Source organism: Bos mutus, chromosome 4 (genome assembly GCF_027580195.1).
Source record: "Bos mutus isolate GX-2022 chromosome 4, NWIPB_WYAK_1.1, whole genome shotgun sequence".
Classification (NCBI taxonomy): domain Eukaryota; kingdom Metazoa; phylum Chordata; class Mammalia; order Artiodactyla; family Bovidae; genus Bos; species Bos mutus.
The window spans coordinates 52439216-52461497 of NC_091620.1; the positions used below are offsets into that span (position 1 = coordinate 52439216).

The following is a 22282-nucleotide window of genomic DNA, read 5'->3' on the forward strand; positions in this document are numbered from 1 at the left end:
CACTTGTGCCTCATAAGGTGTTGATCCAGATAACCAGCCCAGTACAGAGCCCAACATATAAGACTCAAGTGTTATTTCTTTTTTACCTGGTATGACCCAATCCTTTAACTCCACCTCCAAATCTGTGTGTCTGACCAATGTTCTTAACCCAGATGCTTTCATGCTATCACAGAGACCCCAACTAATAGTGACATCAACATGGAAACCTCTCTCTCTCCAGCAGCAGTCCAGGGATGGTGGGGCAGCTGCCCAGAGGCAGGAATTCAGGCCCCCAGCTCATTACCCCATCATCTCTGAGTGCTGCCCTCCTCTCTATGGTCCCAGATGGTTATCACCATCTCATCTGCACTCCGGCCAAGAGCAAAAGGGCATGCCCTTCAAGTCCACAGGCAGCACTGTACACATCACTTCTGCTCTCTTCACATTGGCCAGGATTTAAGGGCCTCTTCAATGAGTGTTGTTCTAAAAATCCAAAGGTTTCTTCACATTAGAGGAAGGGAGAATTAATATTGGAAGGGAGGCGGCAGCCTCTGCTAACTCTGGCAAAGTCCAGCCCATCCCTCGTGACTTCCTCCATTTATTTATTTATTTATTGTTACTGTGGACCATTTCTATCATCTTTATTGACTTTGTTACAATATTGCTTCTGTTTTATGTTCTGGTTTTTTGGCCACGAGACATGTGGGATCTCAGCTCCCTGACCAGAGATGGAACCCACACCCCCTGCATTGAAAGGCAGAGTCTTAACCCCTGGACCGCCAGGGAAGTCCCATGACTTCCTTAAAGGCAGTTCCTCAGTAAGACCTTCCCTGTAGCTTCTTCTGTCAGAAGGCAGGGTTACTGCCCACTGCACTGTGCTCCCAAGTGCCACTGTGTACTCACCTCTGTTGTAGGGTGGGTTACAACTGGACCAAGGCATGCTTAATGCACCACCAAGTAGAACCAAGTCTCATCTATGGGCCAGTTCAGTTGATCACTAGTGGCACCCCAGACAACTGTCCTGAGACAAATTCTGAATCTGAGTGGGGCTCAGTAGGAGAGAGAGCTGAGGTCAGTGAAGAGTATCTCTGATGGCCAGAGGAGAAAGGAGGGGCAGTATCTGTGTCATGCATTTGCTGTCTCTGATGCAGACCTAATGTTGCTTTTGTTCAGTTCCTAGGATCCCATGGACTTCAACAGGCCAGGCTCCTCTGTCCTCACTATCTCCCAGAGTTTGCTCAAATTCGTGTCCTTTGAGTCAGTGATGCTATCTAAACATTTCATCCTCTGCCACCCTCTTCTGCTTTTGCATTCAATCTTTCCCAGCATTGGGGTCTTTTTCCAAAGAGTCAGCTCTTTGCATCAGGTGGCCAAAGTATTGGAGCTTTAGCAGATCCAGTCCAACTTTTATATATGGCGGATAGTATACATGATAAACAGAAATGTACTTTAGTTACATTGCTTGACAGACTGTACTGCAGCAGCAGTAGAAACTTTTTATTTGCTTATTATGACTGTAGCTATAGTTTGATAACAGCTGGTTTTTGATATACAAGGTCTGAAATCTTATCCTCTATCCTTTCTGATACTTTGAAATATCCTAACAAATCAATAAGGTCTAGGAATTGCACCCACATCTTTTTCTTACCCTAAATATACAGTGATCAAGTTTCCATACTCATTCATTAGAATTTTACTTTCCTGCATCTATTTGTATAATCATTTATTTGAAGGTATACCATTTAAATCAATCATATGTAGTTAAACATTTAACATACTGTCATTATTATGATAAACACATAGGCTATAAAATTTGGATAGTTCTCGTAAAATCAGGATAAGATGTACCACACATATGCACACTTGTGTACCGAGCACCGTGCTACATACAGTATGGCATATGGATTGAGATGATGCTGGGGAGAAAATAGTTTGCTGAAGTGAAGTCTCATCCACTGTCAGATGAACAAAGGAAGCAGGACATCATGACTGATGAGAATCTTAACCTTGGGTTCACTCTGCAAAGCCAGGCAGGAGGAAGACCAGACCCCGAGGTCTCCACTGCCACACAAGCAGTGAAGACAGATGCACAGAAACTGAGATGGACATTTCAAGTTCTGATGTGATAATGTGTAATATATAAGAGCATGCTTGTGTGCATTTGTTTCTCAGTCACTCAGTTGTATCCGACTCTTTGTAACCCCATGGACGATTGCCTGCCAGGCTCCTCTGTCCATGGAATTTCCCAGGCAAGAACACTGGAGTAGGTTGCCATTTCCCTCTTCATGGGATCTTCCTGACCCAGGGATCAAACCTGTGTCTCCTGCATTGGCAGGCAGATTCTTTACCACTGAGTCACCAGGGAAGCCCCTAATAAGAGCACTGACTACATTTGCTCATTTCCTGATAGCATGCAGTGTAGATAGGAAATTATATTCATTTTTAGGTGCTTTAGGAAGCTACAGTTAAAATCTATCTCCTTTTTTTTACAGGATTAAAGTCAGAAGGCCTTTATAGAGTCTCCGGGTTCACAGAACACATCGAAGATGTCAAAATGGCATTTGACAGAGGTAGGCTTGCCCTTTGCATGTATGTGTGTTAGTTGCTCAACTGTGTCTGACTGTTCATGGACAGACCCCATGGACTGTAGCCCACCAGGCTCCTCTGTCCATGGGATTTCCTAGGCAAGAATACTGGAATGGGTAGCCGTTCCCTTCTCCAGGAGATCTTCCCAACCCAGGCACCTAACCTGGGTCTCCTGCATTGCAGGCAGATTCTTTACCATCTGAGCCACCAAGGAAGCCCCAGACTTGCACGTTATTGAGTGCTAAATGACTTATCCTTAGCATCTTCTCTTTTGGAACCAGTTTTATTCATAATGGAAATGGGGTTTTAGAGCTACTAAGAGCTGTTCTTTAGGAAGCAAGGAAGTAATGTTTTGTAATCCATAGTTTTCTCATAGTTCTCTGATTCCCTGGGGGAAGTGTTTTTTAAAAAGTCATGGACAGTTCACCACATGGAGAAGTGAGTTTAAAATACTACTTGAATAATCAGACAGCCTTTGGTCCCATTAAGCTTCTTGACTTTGTTGCCCAACATTTAAGATCTGTCACATGGCACCATGGCACATGGTACCTTCTGCATCCTCTACCTCAGATCCCATTTATTCTTCTCCTTCTCCCAGAGATCCAAAGAGGAGAGCATAGTGATGGGGGTACCCCTGGCACTAAACTAGGGGAAGTTTAGGAGGTGACTCCTTTTCTTCTTGATGACTGTGCCATACTGTCCTCCAGGCCATATTCTCGCTTAGGCCAGATATCATGAGCTAACTAGGGAACTCATTAAAAATACAGATCAGCAGGGGCCACCCTGGGAACTCATTCAGGAAGCTGAGCCTAAGAATCTGTATTTCCTTTGAATGATCCAAATAATTCTGATACAGCCAATCAGAGATGGAACCTCTGGCCCACTAGATAGGTCCTCTGCTCTGTAGAATAGTAGATGAGGTCTTTGATGATCTATCTGCATGCTCATAGCCACAACCTCCTCTCTATAGACTTTGTACCCTAGCAATACTGAAGTATTCCCCACCTCTCTTCATGAACAAGCATCTGGGGTCACCTTGCTCTCTCCATCTAGAATGTGTTCACAATTCTGCCTGGCAAACACCTAATTGTTTTATCAATGTCAGCTTAAGTCTTCCCTTTTCATGACTGTTCCCTGACCACTCCACACTGACCTAAGAATTCCATTTCCTTTTCCTCTGTCCCCCTCCACATTTCCACATTTCTCCAGCAGAGCTGTCTTCCCATTTCCTTGCAGTTGTTGAGCGTCATGCCCGACTTCCAATCTAACCAGAGTTATTTGAGCAAAAGTACCATTGGCCTTCTGTATCTGCAGGTTCCATGTTGGTAGACTCAAACAATTGTGGATCAAAAATATGTTTTTTAATTCCAGAAAGTTCCAAAAAGCAACACTTGAATTTGCCACAAGCTGGCAACTATTTATGTAGCATTAACATTGTATTAATATTATTTACATAGCATTTACATTGTATTAGGTATTATACATAATTGGAGAAGGCAATGGCACCCCACTCCAGTACTCTTGCCTGGAAAATCCCATGGATGAAGGAGCCTGGTGGGCTGCAGTCCATGGGGTCGCTAAGAGTCGGATACGACTGAGCGTCTTCACTTTCACTTTTCACTTTCCTGTATTGGAGAAGGAAATGGCAACCCACTCCAGTGTTCTTGCCTGGAGAGTCCCAGGAACGGGGGAGCCTGGTGGGCTGCCGTCTATGGGGTTGCACAGAGTCGGACACGACTGAAGTGACTAAGCAGCAGCAGCAGCAGAGATGATTTAAAGTATACAGGAGAATATACATAGGTTATATGCACATAGTAAGCCATTTTATATAAGGAACTTGAGCATCCACGGATTTTGGTACTCATGCAGTGGGGAGTCCTAGAACCAATCTCCCATGGATACTGAGGGACAAATTTATGTCTTTTCTTCTTTAGTTCCCTAGGGCTTAACAGTGCCTGGCCCATGGTAGGTTCTCAGTAATTGTTTGTTAAATACATAAATAATGCGATCAGATGGCCTATCTGCTACACTCTTACTGTTTTCTGTACATTAAGAGCTTTTTAATCCTCAGAACCAAATTCGCTGAGACATTTGTTCTTTCTTTCAATTCTCTATAAAAAAGATAATGCTAATATTCCCTATATGATTGAAAAAATTTTATAGATTGTGACAGTTAAATTGGACTGATATCTACTAATGGTAAAAACAAAAAGTCAAAATATGTCTTCAGAAAGATTGCAAAAAATAGTAAGAAATATAACATTACCTACCCATGAGGGAAAGTTTAAGTTTCCCAGATTAAAGTCTTAGGGATTAAGGAAGGAATAATCAAGTGAAAAGAAACTTTGGTAAGCCTGAAAGAAACACTAAAATCTGAATATATTCAACTTATTTTATGTATGTGATCTTCAAATCCAAATCCAAAGAATACTATATGAGATTCTTGATTTTATAATTTCAAATTAGATTGTTATCCTATTATAAGCTTTGTGTCTAGAATATAAATTACTGAGCTAGACTTCTATTTAGCAAATTACCAGGGGCTGGCACCCAAAGAACTATTTTAAGTCTATTTCACTACATTTTTGGCTCTACTTACCCTCAGACCCAAAATCCCTCTTACCAAACTTCTCTTTGTTACTTCCTCCATCTCCATGTTATTAGATGCCAAGAGAGTCAGCTGAGACTTGTAAGGGAGCATTCATTGTCGCGTCTTTTTTTTCTTTCTGGGCACGGTTTAACTTGGTGAAATAAGATCCTAATTAGGAACTGGATCACTGATTGTTTTTCAGATGGTGAAAAGGCAGATATATCTGCCAACATCTATCCAGACATAAACATCATCACTGGAGCCCTTAAACTGTATTTCAGAGACTTACCCATTCCTGTCATCACCTATGATACCTATTCCAAATTTATAGAAGCAGCGAGTAAGTATTGAGTACTAATTGTTTAATGGCACCAAATTTTTAAGTGTGATGCTTTTGACTTCAAGAAAATGAAAACTCAGAACCTGATTAAATTATGGCATGAGGACTTGCTTTGCCAAGTGAGGGCACAACAGTATAGTTAGTAGAAACCCAGACATAGTACACTAGCTGAGTGGAACCAGTGCTAAGCCAGTTCTACTCGACTGATGCTGGGGACCAGGCAGTTCTGTCTCTCCCCACTGTTTCTTCTATGCTGAAAACCAACACAGACTTACTCTGTTATATGTTGAAAGTGAAATGCTTTTCTAGTAAGCAATCAGATATTCTTCAGTGAGGGCTGTATAGATTAACTACTTTCATCTATTAAGCAGAATCCCCTTGCTAATTGATTAAAGTCATACCCCAAGTTAGGGCACCTTGATGCTGTTCAAAATTAGTAACAGGCCGAGAAGATACTGTATCAAATACTATCCTAGGAACTCTCACCAATATCTCCTTTTTTAACCTTTTCATCTAGCTGATGAGGCACATATTGTAATCCCATTTTACAGAGGAGGTAAACTAAGCTTAGAGAGCTGAGCTCACGGGTCCAGAAATGGAACATTAGCACTAGTCTTCCGTCAGCCTAGAGCTGCTCCTTCAGGGTGTGGCACTTGGGTCAGTGCTGTCAGGTGAGAGGACCTGTGTGTGTCTGTGTGTGTGTGTTGGGGGCGGGGGGAGTTGCATTACACTTTGTCCAGGACTGTAGTGAGGAAGGGGAGATTCAGGTGCTAGAATGCATGACACAGAAGTCAAGCACACTTTGAGGAAGTTTTTATTAAAAACTATAATCTTTAAAGATATATGTTGCTAAATGTAGTAACAAGATACCTGATGGGGAGAAACATGGGCAGACTGCAATCGCTCAGGGTGTACTTTCCAGATGAGCTGTGGCTATAATCCCTGGTCAGAGCATTCTTTCCTGGATCCCAGTGGTCTTGTGGGGAAGGTTCTGACAGCAGGTACCCTCTGCCCCAGGAGGAATGACCAGGAGAGCTTTCTTTGAATGGCTGCCAATACCCATCAGAGTCCTGAAAACAGAAGCATGCATGCTTCCTCCCATTGTTAACGTGCCTACTATCTACTTCCTAACCTGGACAGCACCCTGCGGTTCACCATGCCAACATTTTGACAAAAAGTGCCAACAGTGCACCCTGAATTGGCTGGCTCACCTGCCAGTGCCCTTGCATTATAAAGTGGATTCAGTTATGCCTGCCAAGAAAAGATTTGGTAGACAATTTCAAGAGAAAGCTCCCAAGTGTGGTCCAGTTTAAATTAAAGCTGGTCATAGTTTCTAGCAAATCCAGTGTTCAGAAGATGGGCACGTCTGTGGTGCGGAGGAGTTTTTCTTAACAAGGTTAACAAAAATCATAAGGCACATGTCATTGAATCAGCAAGATCTAGATCCAGATAATACTACAGATGTGGAAGATGTTGCTGATGCTGAAGAAGAACTTGTTAAAAAATGTGAAGAAATGTGGAAAGATATGGAAGAATGTCAAAACAAATTATCATTTACTGGAACTGAGACGCTCACTGATTCAAATGCTCAGCTGTCATTATTAATTATGCAAGTGAAATGTTTGACTGCTGAACTTAGTCAGTGGCAAAAAGAAACTCCTGAAATGATTCCCTGAATGAAGAAATTCTGGTAACGTTAGGAAAAGAAGAGTTCCAAAAATTGAGAAATGATCTTGAATTGGTGCTATCTACTATTCAGTCAAATAATGAAAAATTAAAGGAAGACTTAGAAAGGGAGCAAAAATGGTTGGATGAACAGCAACAGATATTGGAATCTCTTAATGTGCTACAAAATGAATTGAAACAGCAGGTTGTGACATTTTCTGAATCAAGAATTTTTAATGAGCTGAAAACAAAAATGCGTGATATAAAAGAATTTAAGGAGAAACTCTTGGTTACCTTGGGTGAGTTTCTCGAAGACCATTTTCCTCTGCCTGATAGAAACGTTAAAAAGAAAAAGAAAAACGTTCAAGAATCAACTGCACAGCTGATAACACTGCATGAAATGTTAGAGATTCTTTTAAATAGATTATTTGGTGTTCCACATGACCCATATGTCAAAATTAGTGATTCTTTTTGGCCACCTTATATTGAGCTGCTCCTGCGTAATGGAATTGCCTTGAGACATCCAGAAGATCCAACCCGAATAAGATTAGAAGCCTTCCATCAGTAAAAAGATGGTGTTTTTTTCACACAGTACATAAAGAATCTTGTCATTCAAGGATAATGGAAACACTGAGAATTACTTGGATAAAGAACGTTATTTGCTAATCAAAGCACATGATATAGTCCATTTTCCTTTCATGCTTAAAATGACTCATGCTGCCATCTACTATTCATTTAAAAATGATAGCTTCATAGTCAGTCAGTGCTTTTGTGTTTTCAACTGAGTTGACAAGAATGTAAGTAAAAAACATTCTAGACTTAATCATTATAATACTGTAAATATACCTTCTGCACTATTCTTTGGAAACTTTTTGTTAACTATATTCCTAATGTTTTTCTTTTAAAATATATGCCAGTTTATTTTATACATTTTGAGTTCTATTTGGTGCTTACATCCTTTAAATTTATAAATTATGGTGAAAGGCCATAATTTGCTGGAGATTAAAAAACTGACTTAGTATCTTAATGTATACTGTAGCATAATTTTTAAGTATATAGTACATCTATTCATGTATACTACAATATTTCTAGGTTTGTTAAAAATTGGAATATTAAAAAATAATGAATAAAGGTAGATTAAAAGTATTTTAATGTGTATTATTAGTGATATATATATTAAACCTTTCTTGATTCTGTTAATTATTACTAATGATATTGTGTTCATAAAATTTTGTTAATCCTCTGTGACTTTTCTAAAAAAAAAAAAAAAAAGAAGATGGGCAAAGCACAGTCTGTGCATGTGCCACCAGTAAGTATCTACAAGGCTGCAGATTCCTGGAGGGCAGCCTCCTGCCATGCAGCCAGTGGACATTCAATACGCATGTGGCTCCCAGCCTCAAACCCTTTCTGGAATAAGACAAGACATGAACAAATGGATCACTTTAAGTGAAATATTATTAGACATCCCCTTCACCTGTAGCCTGAACAAACCAAACTTCTTGTAGTTTCTCTGAAAACTTTAATGTTTCAGCACTGCACTGATATTCATTATGTGTGATCTTCACAGAAATCTCCAATGCGGATGAGAGGCTGGAAGCGGTCCATGAAGTGCTGATGCTGCTTCCTCCTGCCCACTATGAGACCCTCCGATACCTGATGATCCACCTCAAGAAGTAAGCTGACACCTCCTTGGCGCCGCCTCTGCACACTCTATCTGCCCTGCACAGTTGATGCGTTAGGAAAAGTGCACAACCTCCCCAACCCACTGAGTGAACAGATCCTCCTTTTAAGTGAATTAGGTTACCTTCTCCAGGTCAGCCCATTGATAACCCTAGACGCTTACTCTGTGTCTAGGAGATAGCAGAAGCTGCTTCCCGCACTTTAGATGTGTCCTGTCTCTGAGGCTGGTACTGTTAGGAGCCTCACGTTACAGGTAATACTTCTGAAGCTTAGGGACATTACACAACTGATGCAGAGAGGCGAGGTAAAGCCAGGATGGAAACCCAGTTTGACCCATAGCCCCTAATCTGTTTTAACCATGTGTCTAGGCTGCCCCTGAGTCTGCACCCTCCTCCCACAAAGCCTTGAACTCTGTGTTCTGTCCCTCCTTTTGCTCACCCTAAACCCAAACTCCTGAGCTGCCTTCTTTCTGGGCAAGCAGATTTCCACCCTGACTTCTTGTTTCATCTGATGTATTAATTATCTGTCGTGTGTGTGTGCTCAGTCATGTCCAAATCTCTGCAACCCCATGGACAGCCCACCAGGCTCCTCTGTCCATAGGATTCTCCAGGCAAGAATACTGGAATGGGTTGTCATTTCCTCCCACTGACTGACAGATTGCTTGAAACTGTAAGTGTTTATTATTGCATAGTCTCTGTGGACAGGAATCCAGGTGGCTTTTGCTGGGTGCCTTTGGTTCAAGGTTAATAATGAGGCTGCAGTCAAACTGACAGCCAGGCTGCAAGGCTCGAGTAGGGAAGTGTCCACTTCCAAGCTCACTCACATGGTCTTTGGCAGGATTCAGTTCCTCAGAGGCGATTAGCCTGCAGGTGTCACTTGCCGACTGTTCTCAGAACAGTAGCCCTGTTTCCTGTCATATGGATCTTCCCATAGGCAGCTCCCCACATGGCAGCTGGCTTCTCTTACAGCAAGCAAGCAAGACACCCACGACGGAAGACAGCCTTTCTGTAACCTAATCTCAGAAGCCATACCCCACTGCTCTTGCTATTACTCTATGTGTTGGAAGCAAGTCACTAGGTCTAGCCTATGCTTTAGGGCAACAGTCACCAGCCTGTTTAGCACCAGGGACCAGTTTCGCTGAAGACAGTATTTCCATGGACCAGGGTTTGGGGGATGGTTTGGGGATGGGTCAAGCAGATTACATTTATTGTGTACTTCATTTCTATTGGTCTTCTCTGATAGCTCAATTGTTAAAGAATCTGCCTACAATGCAGGAGAGCCCGGTTTGATTCCTGGGTCAGGAAGATCCACTGGAGAAGGGATATAGGCCACCCACTCCAGTATTCTTGGACTTCCCTTGTGGCTCAGCTGGTAAAAAATCCACCTACAATGCTGGAGACTTGGGTTCAATCCCTGGGTTGGGAAGATCCCCTGGAGAAGGGAAAGGCTACCCACTTCAGTATTCTGGCCTGGAGAATTCCAGGGACTGTATAGTCCATGGGGTCGCAAAAAGTTGGACACGACTGGGCAACTTTCACTTATTTCTATTATTATTACATCAGCTCCACCTCAGATCATCAAGCATTATTAGATCCTGGAGGTCAGGGACCCCTGCTCTAGGGGAAGGAGTTACAGAAGGGTATGGATTCCAGAAGACAGAGCTCACTGGGGGCCTTCTCAGAGGCTGCCTGCCACAGGGGCTACACACTGGGTTATTTGTGTGAGGGCATGTGAGACAGACAGAGATGGCTGTTTACAGTACACTGGAGTCTCTGGTTCTAGACTCTTTTACCTAAACCACAGATCTCTTTCCTTCACTGTACTTGTGAGGTCAATATATTGGTCTTTGAGATGTTGACAGGATCAGGGTACTTCTGTGTGCCTTCCTCTGTGTTTTGGGGGGATATATGGTAGCAGCCCATTTTTAGATAAAATAAACCAAAAAATATCTATACTGACCAATTTACAGATCGGTTCAGTAAATGAAAGGAAACAAGTTGATAAAACTATAGAAACGCTTAATGCATTGAGGTTTTAATTTTTCTACCTTTAAAACATATAAATACTCTTGCTCATATTCAAGGTGATCAAAAATGTAACAGTTATCTTATAGTCTCATTTTGATTAATTTATTGAAGAGTACAAGTAAATTTTGGATAAAAAATAGGCTTGAATGTCAGTCTTCCTTTTAATTAGCTCTAAGTTATTTCTTTTAGTGTCCAATTATGATACTTTGAAAGGCAAAGTAAAAAAATGCTGACACATCCCAGTTGAGTCTTAAATGCCAATTATTTAGTATTTTTACTATGGAGGGGTTGCTATCTATCTTGTCTGGTCAGGTGTGGTGACTGACTTGATGGACAACTATGAGTAGTTTGAAAATGAAGAAAATCCTCTTTCTTACCTCCCTCTTAACTTTGCAATGTGAAGGTAACGCAAGCTGAGTTGACCTTTCTAAAACAATACTAGATGGCTAGTCTTAGGAAGGTCAATTCAGCTTCATTACCTTCACAGTGCAAAGTTAAGATGGCAACCTACTCCAGTATTCTTGCCTGGAGAATCTCATGGACAGAGGAGCCTGGACAGCTATAGTCCATGGGGTTGCAAAGAGTGGGACACGACTGAAGCAACTTGGTATGCACACACGCACAGCTAGGCTTAATTAGCTTTAAGAGAATAAACACAAAGAGATAGCTCTCTGTAAAAAACTTAAACATATGTCAATCCTATTTTGCTCTTCTTGAAGAATGTACTCCCTTTTAGATCTATTATGAACATACTAAAACCTTAATTCCTTCAAGCAAGAATCTGAGAGATCATAATTTTATTCTACTTAGGAAGGTGTTAAGCCAACTTTGGAATTTGAACTTCATGTTTAAAGGCTTTGCAGTTCTTACCTGGGTGTTTTTAAAATAATTTGATTGGAGTATAGTTGATTTCTGTTTTGTTACTTGCTGCTGTACGGCAAAGTGAATCAGTTATACATAAGCTGATACCCACTCTTCCATAGATTCTTTTCCCATATAGGCCATTACAGAGTGCTGAATAGATTTCCCTCTGCTATACAGTAGATCCTTATTATTTGTCTATTTTATATATAGTCCTATGTGTATGTCAAGCCCAATCTCCCAGTTTATCCCTCCCTACCCCCATTTCCCCCAGGTAACTGTAAATTTTGTTTTCTACATCTGGGACCCTGTTTTGTAAATAAGTTCATTTGTGCTTTTTTAAGATTCCATACATAAGTGATATCATATGGTATTTGTCTTTCTCTGACTGACTCAGTATGACAGTCTCTAGGTCCATCCTTGCTTCTGCAAGTGGCGTTATTTCATTCCTTTTTACAGATGAATAATATTCCATTAGGATCCCTGGTGGCTCAGACAGTAAAGAATCTGCCTGCAATGCTGAAGACCCAGGTTCAGTCCCTGGGTTGGGAAGATGCCCTGGAGAAGGGAATGGCAACATATACACATATTCCATTGTGTATATGTACCACATCTCCTTTATCCTCTGTTGATGGGTATTTAGGTTGCTTCCATGTCTTGGCGGTTGTAAATAGTGCTACAGTGAACACTGGTGTGCATTTATCTTTTCAAATTAGAGTTTTCTTCAGCTATATGCCCAAGAGTGGGACTCCTAGGTCATATGGTAGTTCTATATTTGTTTTTTAAGGAACCTCCATACTCTTCTCCACAATGGTTGTACCAATTTACAATTCCATCAATAGTGTAGGAGGATTCCCTTTTCTCCACACCCTCTCCAGCACTTTTTGTTTCTAGATTTTTTGATCATAGCCATCTGACTGGTGTGAGATGATACCTCACTATACTTTTGATTTGCATTTCTCTAATGATTAGTGATGAGTATTTTCAATTCTAATAACAATTACTGCTCCAGACCTCATCCTGTGAGAACTAAAAATAATGTCTAACTGTGTTCCCACTTGGCCACATTCCAGCCATTCTCTTGTCCCGTGACAATGCCTTGACCTTTCTCCTTGGGCAGTAGCCCTGCCAGCAGTCAGGGAATCTGCCCTCAGCTTCCTGGTTTGCCAGCATACAGACCAGTGGACAGCAAGAAGAGGGAAATGAAGACAATCATACAAGCCTCCAGCATACAGAGCTGTGGGGACAGCAAGATGAGGGAAATGAAGACAAGCATACAAGCCTCCAGCATATAGACCAGTAGAAAGCGAGGAGGAGGAGATAAAGAGAGTCATACAAGCATACAGACAGTGGACAGCAAGAAGAGGGAGATAAAGATAGTTATACAAGCCTCCAGCATGTAGACCAGTGGACAGCAAGAAGAGGGAAATGAAGACAGTCATACAAGTCTAGACTAAATCTGTATGCATCATGGGCCACCTAATAATCTTTACTGCCCCTTCAAGTCAATATTCCTTCAATGAGAGTTCCATGTTTATTTAGAAAGAGGACTGATTTTATAGTGTTCAAAAGTGTGTCTATACCAGATTCACTTAGTAGTTCACTTCTGTGGGCTGAAGACAATGTCAATAATCTAAAAAATTAATCTGAAAATTTAGTTCAGTTCAGTCGCTCAGTCGTGTCTGATTCTTTGTGACCCCATGGACTGCAGCATGCCAGGCTTCCCTGTCCATCACCAACTCCCAGAGCTTGCTCAAATTCATATCCATTGAATCGGTGATGCCATCCAATCATCTCATCCTCTGTTGTCCCCTTCTCCTCCTGCCTTCAATCGTGCCCAGCATCAGGGTCTTTTCTAATGAGTCAGTTCCTAGCATCAGGTGACCAAAGTATTGAAAGTTTCAGCTTCAGCATCAGTCCTTCCAATGACTGTTCAGGACTGATTGCCTTTAGGATTGACTGGTTCAATCTCCTTGCAGTCCAAAGGACTCTCAAAAGTCAACACCACAGTTCAAAAGCATCAGTTCTTCAGTGCTCAGCTTTCTTTATAGTCCAACTCTCATATCCATACCCAACTACTGGAAAAACCATAGCTTTGACTAGACAGACCTTTGTTGGCAAAGTAATGTCTCTGCTTTTTAATATGCTGACTATGCTTGTCATAGCTTTTCTTCCAAGGAGTAAGCATCTTTTAATTTCATGACTGCAGTCACCATCTGCAGTGATTTTGGAGCCCCCAAAAATAAAGTCTGTCACTGTTTCCATTGTTTGGCCATCTATTTGCCCTGAAGTGATGGGACCAGATGCCATGATCTTCATTTTCTGAATGTTGAGTTTTAAGCCAGCTTTTTCACTCTCCTCTCTCACTTTCATCAAGAGGCTTTTTAGTTCTTCTTCAGTTTCTGCCATAACGGTGGTGTCACCTGTATATCTGAGGTTATTGGTATTTCTCCTGGCAATCTTGATTCCAGCTTGTGCTTCATCCAGCCTGGCATTTCACATGATGTACTCTGCATATAAGTTAAATAAACAGGGTGACAATATATAGCCTTGACATACTCCTTTCCCGATTTGGAACAAGTCTATTGTTCCATGTCCAGTTCTAACTGTTGCTTCTTGAACTGGATACAGATTTCTCAGGAGGCAGGTAAGGTGGTCTGGTATTCCCATCTCTTTCAGAATTTTCCACAGTTTGTTGTGATCCAGTCACAGTTAAAGGCTTTGGCATAGTTGATAAAGCAGAAGTAGATGTTTTTCTGGAATTCTCTTGCTTTTTCTATGATTCAACAGATGTAGGCAATTTGATCTCTGGTTCCTCTGCCTTTTCTAAATCCAGCTTGAACATCTGAAAATTCATGGTTCATATACTGTTGAAGCCTGGCTTGGAGAATTTTGAGCATTACTTTACTAGCGTGTAAGATGAGTGCAATTGTGTGGTAGTTTGAGCATTCTTCAGCATTGCCTTTCTTTGGAATTGGAATGAAAACTGACCTTTTCCATTCCTGTGGCCACTGCTGAGTTCTCCAAATTTGCTGGCATATTGAGTGCAGCACTTTCACAGCATCATCTTTTAGGATTTGAAATAGCTCAACTGGAATTCCATCACCTCCACTAGCTTTGTTCATATTGATGCTTCCTAAGGCCCACTTGACTTCACATTCCAGGATGTCTGGGTCTAGTCCAATGATCACACCATTGTGGTTATCTGGGTCATGAAGATCTTTTTTGTATGTTCTTCTGTGTATGCTTGCCACCTCTTCTTAATATTTTCTGCTTCTGTTAGATTCAAGGGATTAGATATGATAGAGTATCTGAAGAACCATGGACGGAGGTTCGTGATATTGTACAGGAGGCAGTGATCAAGACCATCCCCAAGAAAAAGAAATGCAAAAAGGCAAAATGGTTGTATGAGGAGGCCTTACAAATAGCTGAGAAAAGAAGAGAAGCTAAAGGCAAAGGAGAAAAGGAAAGATATAAGAATCTGAATGCAGAGTTCCAAAGAATAGCTAAGGAGAGATAAGAAAGCCTTCCTCAGTGATCAATGCAAAGAAATAGAGGGAAACAATAGAATGGGAAAGACTAGAGATCTCTTCAAGAAAATCCAAAAATTACCTTTTAAAAAATACTTCTCTATAATTCGTCCTCAATTTTCTTTTGCAAATTCCGAAACCAGAGAAGCTCTCAGGGGCCTATGTTCATAATCAGTACACAAATCCACCCTTGACTCTGTATAACGTCTCTCTGTGTATGTTTGTCTTGCAGGGTGACTATGAATGAAAAGGACAATTTCATGAATGCTGAAAATCTGGGGATCGTGTTTGGGCCCACCCTGATGAGACCTCCTGAGGACAGCACCCTCACCACCCTCCATGACATGCGGTACCAAAAGCTGATTGTGCAGATCTTAATAGAAAATGAAGATGTTTTGTTTTAATTCACCTGGAAAATGAGTTGAGTGGCCCCAGCCCCATCTAAGTTGATAAGGCTAAAGAAATAAAAACATCTCTTGCACTTGATTTGTTTTCCAAACAAGTGATGGAATTTCCTGGACCACAGTGGATTGCCAGGTTGGCTACTGTGTCTCATAGACACTGGCCCCTCCACGGGAGAACAGCAAGGATGAGGGCGAGAAAAAGTCCTCACCTCGGGTCTTTGCCGTGCCTCGTATGTCTGTCTGTTTTGTTGGAAGAGTGATTAATAAATCTTTCTTTAACTTATTAAAAAAAACAGTGTAGACCTTTAAACTTCTGTCTTATCAGTAATAAAAGGGAACTTAATTCATAGAGGTACTTGATACAGTTATACATTTTCCACTTACAAAAAGAAGACAATTCTATATGTTAAATGTTAAATGAAACTTATATTGTAAGATGTATTTTTATTTTAGCTGCAAGAATGTTACTTTATTTTAGCAAATAGAACTCAATGCAGTGCATTGATTATTACCCTGTATACCTTGTCCTGCCTTCTCGCTGTGATCCCTGAAAAAGTTTCCCATGAATGCAGTATTATCTTGACATACCTCTGTCCTTATCAGTGCTTTGCAGTGAAATTTCACCTCCCACCTCTGTCCCTGCTTTTAATAGTTTTTGCTGTTAAGCACTGGCATTTTGCTATCGTGCAGTATATGTTTATTGCAATTGTAGGATGGTCTGTCACATCTACAATTTTCTTTCCATAGAAATTTTGTGAAATCCCAAAGTATGTTTCAGAATTGGTCATACTTCTTCCATATCACGTGTATACATCACAGAACACGCAGAACGTGGTCATTTTACATAAAATGATCTGGAAACACTGGTTATATCTAGGCCACGTAAAAAGCACTTTTCCTCTTCATTTCAGGCAAGCACTCTGAATCCATCTGTTAATGGCAAGTCACATTTTCACCATATGTCTGTATTTCTGAAAAGTGAAACCTGCAGAGTCATTGTTGATTTTTTTCATTTTTGTTTTATAAACAAGCATATTTTTTAAAGAATAAGTAAGTTTGGTTTTTATGAATATGTGTACCTCCTTGATCAAAGTAGCTCTAATGGATAATTTAATATGATTTGATGACTATAGTTCTATCTTATTGGTTCTATTTATCTTATCATGAGCTTTCAACACCAAGATTTCTATATTTTGTAACATAGGTAAAATATTTAAAATGTCAAAAAACTGTAAACCTAAATTTGTTTTTCTTAAACCTAACTACAATGTCTTTCCCTCTGATTATCTGAGACGATTCATGTTGTTACTCACCAGTCTTGTTTTGGAGTGACCAGAAGAGAATTACTGTGTGTTAAGTGAGCTGAAAGGGGAGAGATCAGTGCAGTTATGGCACTCGGGGGTCAGGATGGTTCTGCTTGGTCCCTGTTAGCATCGTTCCTCCCAGCTGTACAGGTTTGTTTGTTGTAGCTTATGTACTTCTTGATACTGTCAAAAAATTATCTGGAAATGGTTTTATTTTGTGAAGTGAACAATACTTTGTAATTTATGATAGTGTAAATGGAAAGAAAAGCATTAAATGTATTAAATCTCTGTCTATCATTTGGGAAGATATGAAAGAAATTGGTGTTGAGGGCTAGAGGGAAAGAATATTCACAACACTGCTCCCACATGGGTTTTAGGCAATAAAGTTTCTATCATCGCCAAAGCACAATAAGAAAAGAAAGATCCCACGGAGTCTCCACCTCTGGTCCCACCTCCCCCTCCAGTTTCCTCCTGGGGAGCCTGCCTGCGATTAGGGTTCCAATACTCTAGCTTCCCTTTCTGTAAGACCCACTGTGTTTATGTCCTTCGTTGAGTTACGTGGTCTTTAGAGCAGATCACCCTATGCTGCCTGCAGGAGGGCAGAACAAATGGAGTCAGAAAGACTCATGTTTGAGTAGCAGAAAGTAAAGTATTAGTTGCTCAGTTGTGTTCAACTCTCTGCAACCCCATGGACTGTAGTCCACCAGGCTCCTCTGTCCATGGGATTCTCCAGGCAAGAAAACGAGTGGGTTGCCATTCCCTTCTCCAGGGGATCTTCCCGACCCAGGGATCAAACCTGGGTCTTCCACATTGCAGGCAGGTTCTTTACCATCTGAGCCGCCAAGGACCTGTCTGTTATTGGCTGCATATGACCTTGGGAATGAGTTTGCTCCTCTAAAAAACTGGGAAAAATATTCTGATTGGGTTTTAAGAATGATGACTTAGGCGAGGAAAGGATATAACATGAGGTGGAAAAGAAGACACATGAGAGAAAAGGATTTGTCCCAGGTTAAATCCAAGTCCAAGTAATCATAAGGGGTATTATTATAACAGGGCTCTAATGTGTAAAGAGGGTCACTTGACTCCTTTGCTCGAATGTGATTACAACACTTGATCCCCTCTACCTTGCTTTAGTCTGAAGCCTGCTCACTCATGCCTATCTTCCCCACCATCTGGCAGCCTGACGTGGCTCCTCTTACCTGGCTTGAAATTCCTGCCCTTGGAATAACTCTAGTACTTAGACCTGAAAGGAGGCAGTGTTGTTTCCAGAACCCACTGTTAAACTGTCCACAGGTGGGTTATAAGAGGTGGGGCAGGGACAGGGTGGGTAGAGGAAGACCTTTTCCTTTCTCCCATTAACAAAAATGGGCACCTGGTCTCCAAGCTTGGAAGGGAACTGGTGCAGGATTTCGAGAACAGCAGCCTGGAAGGAACAAGAGAAAAGAGATTTGAGGAGTTGAGGAAAGTAACATTGTACACAGGAGTGCTACCTGGGCCATCCTGCCTGCAACTGAAAACCCAATTCAGGTAGCTTACAAGTTCCCAAGATCTACCAATCCCCAAATCCATAGTCAATCTTTTGATTTAAAAAACGTGATATTCATTAATTTTCAACAAATACTTATCAAGCACTTATTAACAGGCCAGACACTGAATACTGGCAATGAAAATGTTTACGTCACTTGCTGTGCTTAGTCGCTGTCGTGTCTGACTCTTTGTGACCACGTGAACTGTAGCCCACCAGGCTCCTCTGTCCATGAGGATTCTCCAGGCAAGAATACTGGAGTACGTTGCTATGCTCTCCTCCAGGGGATTTCCCCTCCCCGGGCATCGAACGTAGGTCTCCCGCATTACAGGCAGATTCTTTACCACTGAGCCACCTGGGAAGCCCAAGAACACTGGAGTGGGTAGCCTATCCCTTTCCAGGGGAACTTCCGACCCAGGAATCAAACCAGGGTCTCTTGCGTTGCAAGCGGATTCTTTACCAGCTGAACTACCCAGGAAGCCTTTATGTCACTTGGAAGAATTAAATAATAGGTTTAGTTTGGCTGGGCAGAGAAAACTGGTCATGTAAAGGATTTTAGACTCTAACATAAACAAGTCTGGTGCTACTGTTTTTTGGTTTTGTTTTTGTTTTTTTAGTTTTGGAGTAGTCTTATATTTACAGAAGAGTTGCAAGGCTACTGCAGAGGGTCCCTGTGCCCTCTTCACCCACTCCTCTAATGTTAACATCTTACATAACCACAGTAAACTAAGACACCAACATTAGTACATTACTATTAACTGAACTCCAGGCTTTATTCAGGTTTTATGAGTTTTCCACTAATGTCCTTTTTCTGTTCCAGGATGTAATCTAGGTCACCACATTGCATTTAGTGTTAATGGGTTTTAAGAAACAAATGACACAATTGGGCTTACATTTTTAAAAGATCACTTACTTGACTTTGGATCCATCAGAGAATATGTGGGCAGATGAATGTAGAGAGGCTAGACACAGGGAGTCACTCAGATGTTGTCATTTAGAGGACTAAGGTGATATAGCCTGGATGAAGTGGTAGCAAAGCAGAGATAAATAGAACTGAGTTAATTTAGGAGTCAGAGTTGTAAAAGTTTGGTTATAGATTGGATTAAAGAACCAAGAATGGGGCTCCCTTGGTGGCTCAGAGGTAAAGAATCAGTCTGCCAGTGCAGGAGACGGGTTTGATCCCTGATCTGGGAAGATCCCACGTGCTGCACAGCAACTAAGCCTGTGCTCTAGAGCCCAGGAGCGCAGCTACTGAGCCCACGTGCCCTAGAGCCTGTGCTCTGCAACACGAGGAGCCGGGCAGTGAGAAGCCCACCCACCACAACTAGAGAGGGGCCCCTGTCCTACCACAGAAAAGCCCGCGGAGCAACGACGACCTCGCCCACCCAGAAATAAATAAAAATTATATACATAAAAAATGAAAGGATCAAGGACGACTCCCGCATTGCTTAATTTGACAACTGGATAATATTTCTTGAAATGAACACAAGGAGAGCCGGGGGTTTCTTGAGGAGGGGTGCAAAAAGTAAGGAAGATGGTGAGCTCCAGAGAGATACCTATGAAATTTCCAGGCAGATATTTCATGAGCAATTGCGTGCACAGACCCAAGCTGGAGATGGGGACTTGGGCGAGACACCAGAGATAATAATTGGAACTGTGGGATTCAATAAGAGTGCCCAGGGACACAGAACAGAGAAATGCAGGAGAGGCCCGAGTCAAAGTTCTCTAGAGCAGCAGTCCCCAACCTTTTTGGCACCAGGTACTGGTTTCGTGGGAGACAATTTTTCCACCAACATGGGTGGGGGAGGGTGGGATGGTTTCAGAATGAGTCAAGCAGATTACATTTATTGTGTACTCTGTTTCTGTTTTTATATCAGCTCCATCTCAGAACATCAAGTATTAGATCTCAGAGGTTGGGGATCCCTGCTCTAGAGTGCCAGCATTCACCCGAGGGGACGAGGAGGAGGAGAGTGCAAATGAAGTTCATTTTGATGTAATAAAATAAGAAGGTCTCACGAGTATGGTTCAGAAAGACGCTTTGTCTTCAGGTTCATTTCGCAAGGTCCTAGTGCATTTTGTTGTTCCACTTCGATGTATTTTGCCTCCACAAGCACCATGTTAGACCTCGTGCTTGGAGGGGTTTACCTCATTATGTATGTGTGTGCTAAGTCGCTTCAGTTATGCCTGATTCTTTTCGACCCTATAGACTGTAACCCGCCAGGCTCCTCTATCCATGGGATTCTGCAGGCAAGAACACTGGAGTGGGTTGCTGTGCCCTCCTCCAGGGGATCTTCCTGACCTAGGGATGAAACCCACATCCCCTGCATTGGCAGATGGATTCTTTACCACTAGTGCCACCTGGGAAGCCCTTACTTCAATAGATGCTTCATAAATGCAGATAAGCTGGGGTCATTTTTTTCCTGAGTTGAAATGATATTATCATACTCTAGGACCTCCTTCCCTGCCTTTTACTGCTGTTTGTACACACTTCTAAACCAGCGGTTATCACAAAGTACTTCAGTTGTGTATCCATCTGTCCCCCACCAAAGTACAAACTCTGTGGGATCAAGAACGGTGAATACCAACTACATGCTGGTCGGGCACACTCCTGGCCATCCTGCAAGTCTCAACTCAATGTTTACTCTCTGCTGAGATTTTCCCTGGCTTCCCCAGGCAGAGTACATGGGTGCCAGCCATAAACAGTAATACATGAGAGCACAGAAAGTTTAGAGAACTTAGAACTGGGTTTAACCAGAACATGAAATGTGAGGGTAGAGGAGGGGGAATGAGATGAAACAAGCAGGTCTGTGCCAGGGAATAAGGAACCTTGTGAGTCAAGTACAGTCCAGTGACATGTCGAGGACAGTACAGAGGATGTAAGATTAGAGACTCAGAAGCTGTAACATCAGGAAGATGTTATAGGCAATGACAAACCAAACTTGGCTCCCAGCGGAAGGGATGTGGAGAAGAGTCAGGATAAGAAAGAGATTTAGGATGAGGTCAGGACTTACTGATTTGATGCCAGGATTAAAAAGGAAATAGTCACAAGTGCCATCCCTGTTTCTGGTCTTTATAATTAAGTTAATATTTAGGAAGAAAAGAGAATATGGGAAGGAAAGCAGGATTATTAGCAGGGGGAAATCATGGGTTCAGTTTGCAGAATGCTTTGTAGTACCAATGGTTCACCCATGTAAAAATGTCTAGAAAATGGTTGAACCTATGGTTTTGGAGCTCAAGAGAGAGGGATGAGCTGGTAGATTAAGACCTGATCAGACTGTATCACCAGCTGAAATTAAAAAAGACCAGTAATAGGTCCCCAGGTGGCACTAGCAGTAAAGAACCCATTGCCAATGCAGGAGACATAAGAGATATGAGTGTGATCCCTGGGTTGGGAAGATCCTCTGAAGGAGGAAATGGCAACAAAACCACACCAGTATTCTTGCCTGGAGAATCCCAAGGACAGAGGAGCCGGGCAGGCTACATTCCATGGGGTCATAAGAGTTGGACACAATTGAAGTGACATAGCACATATAATAGGTCCTTGGATAAGAATGAAATCTAAGGAGCAGGCAAAGTTAGACACCTTTGCAAGGAAGGCCAGGCATGGGCAGAAGAAAAGGCAGTCAGGAATGTAAGAAGAAAGCAGAGAAAGAAAGAACGTCAGGTTTGGAGAGGCCATGGGGGTCAGATGCTGCTACAAGATGATAAGGTGATGAATCCCCTTTGGATATGGCAACTAAGGATCCCATAACTTAATGGGAGCTTTTCAGTGAGGATGATGGTGGTACAGG

General features: G+C 41.9%; 1 protein-coding gene and 1 pseudogene across 1 annotated transcript in view; both read left to right on the top strand.

Annotated features, from left to right (window-relative positions):
* The window catches only part of CHN2 (chimerin 2), a 340978-nt gene extending 323723 nt beyond the window's left edge, over nt 1-17255 (top strand). The window contains exons 10-13 of the mRNA XM_070369480.1: nt 2472-2549; nt 5358-5495; nt 8728-8833; nt 15491-17255. Coding sequence (XP_070225581.1) covers nt 2472-2549; nt 5358-5495; nt 8728-8833; nt 15491-15662 — 494 coding nt within the window. The 3' untranslated portion in view covers nt 15663-17255. The remainder of the gene's footprint in view (nt 1-2471; nt 2550-5357; nt 5496-8727; nt 8834-15490) is intronic.
* LOC138987616 (centromere protein K pseudogene) lies at nt 5521-8326 on the top strand (annotated as a pseudogene).
* Nucleotides 17256-22282: the final 5027 nt, after the last annotated feature.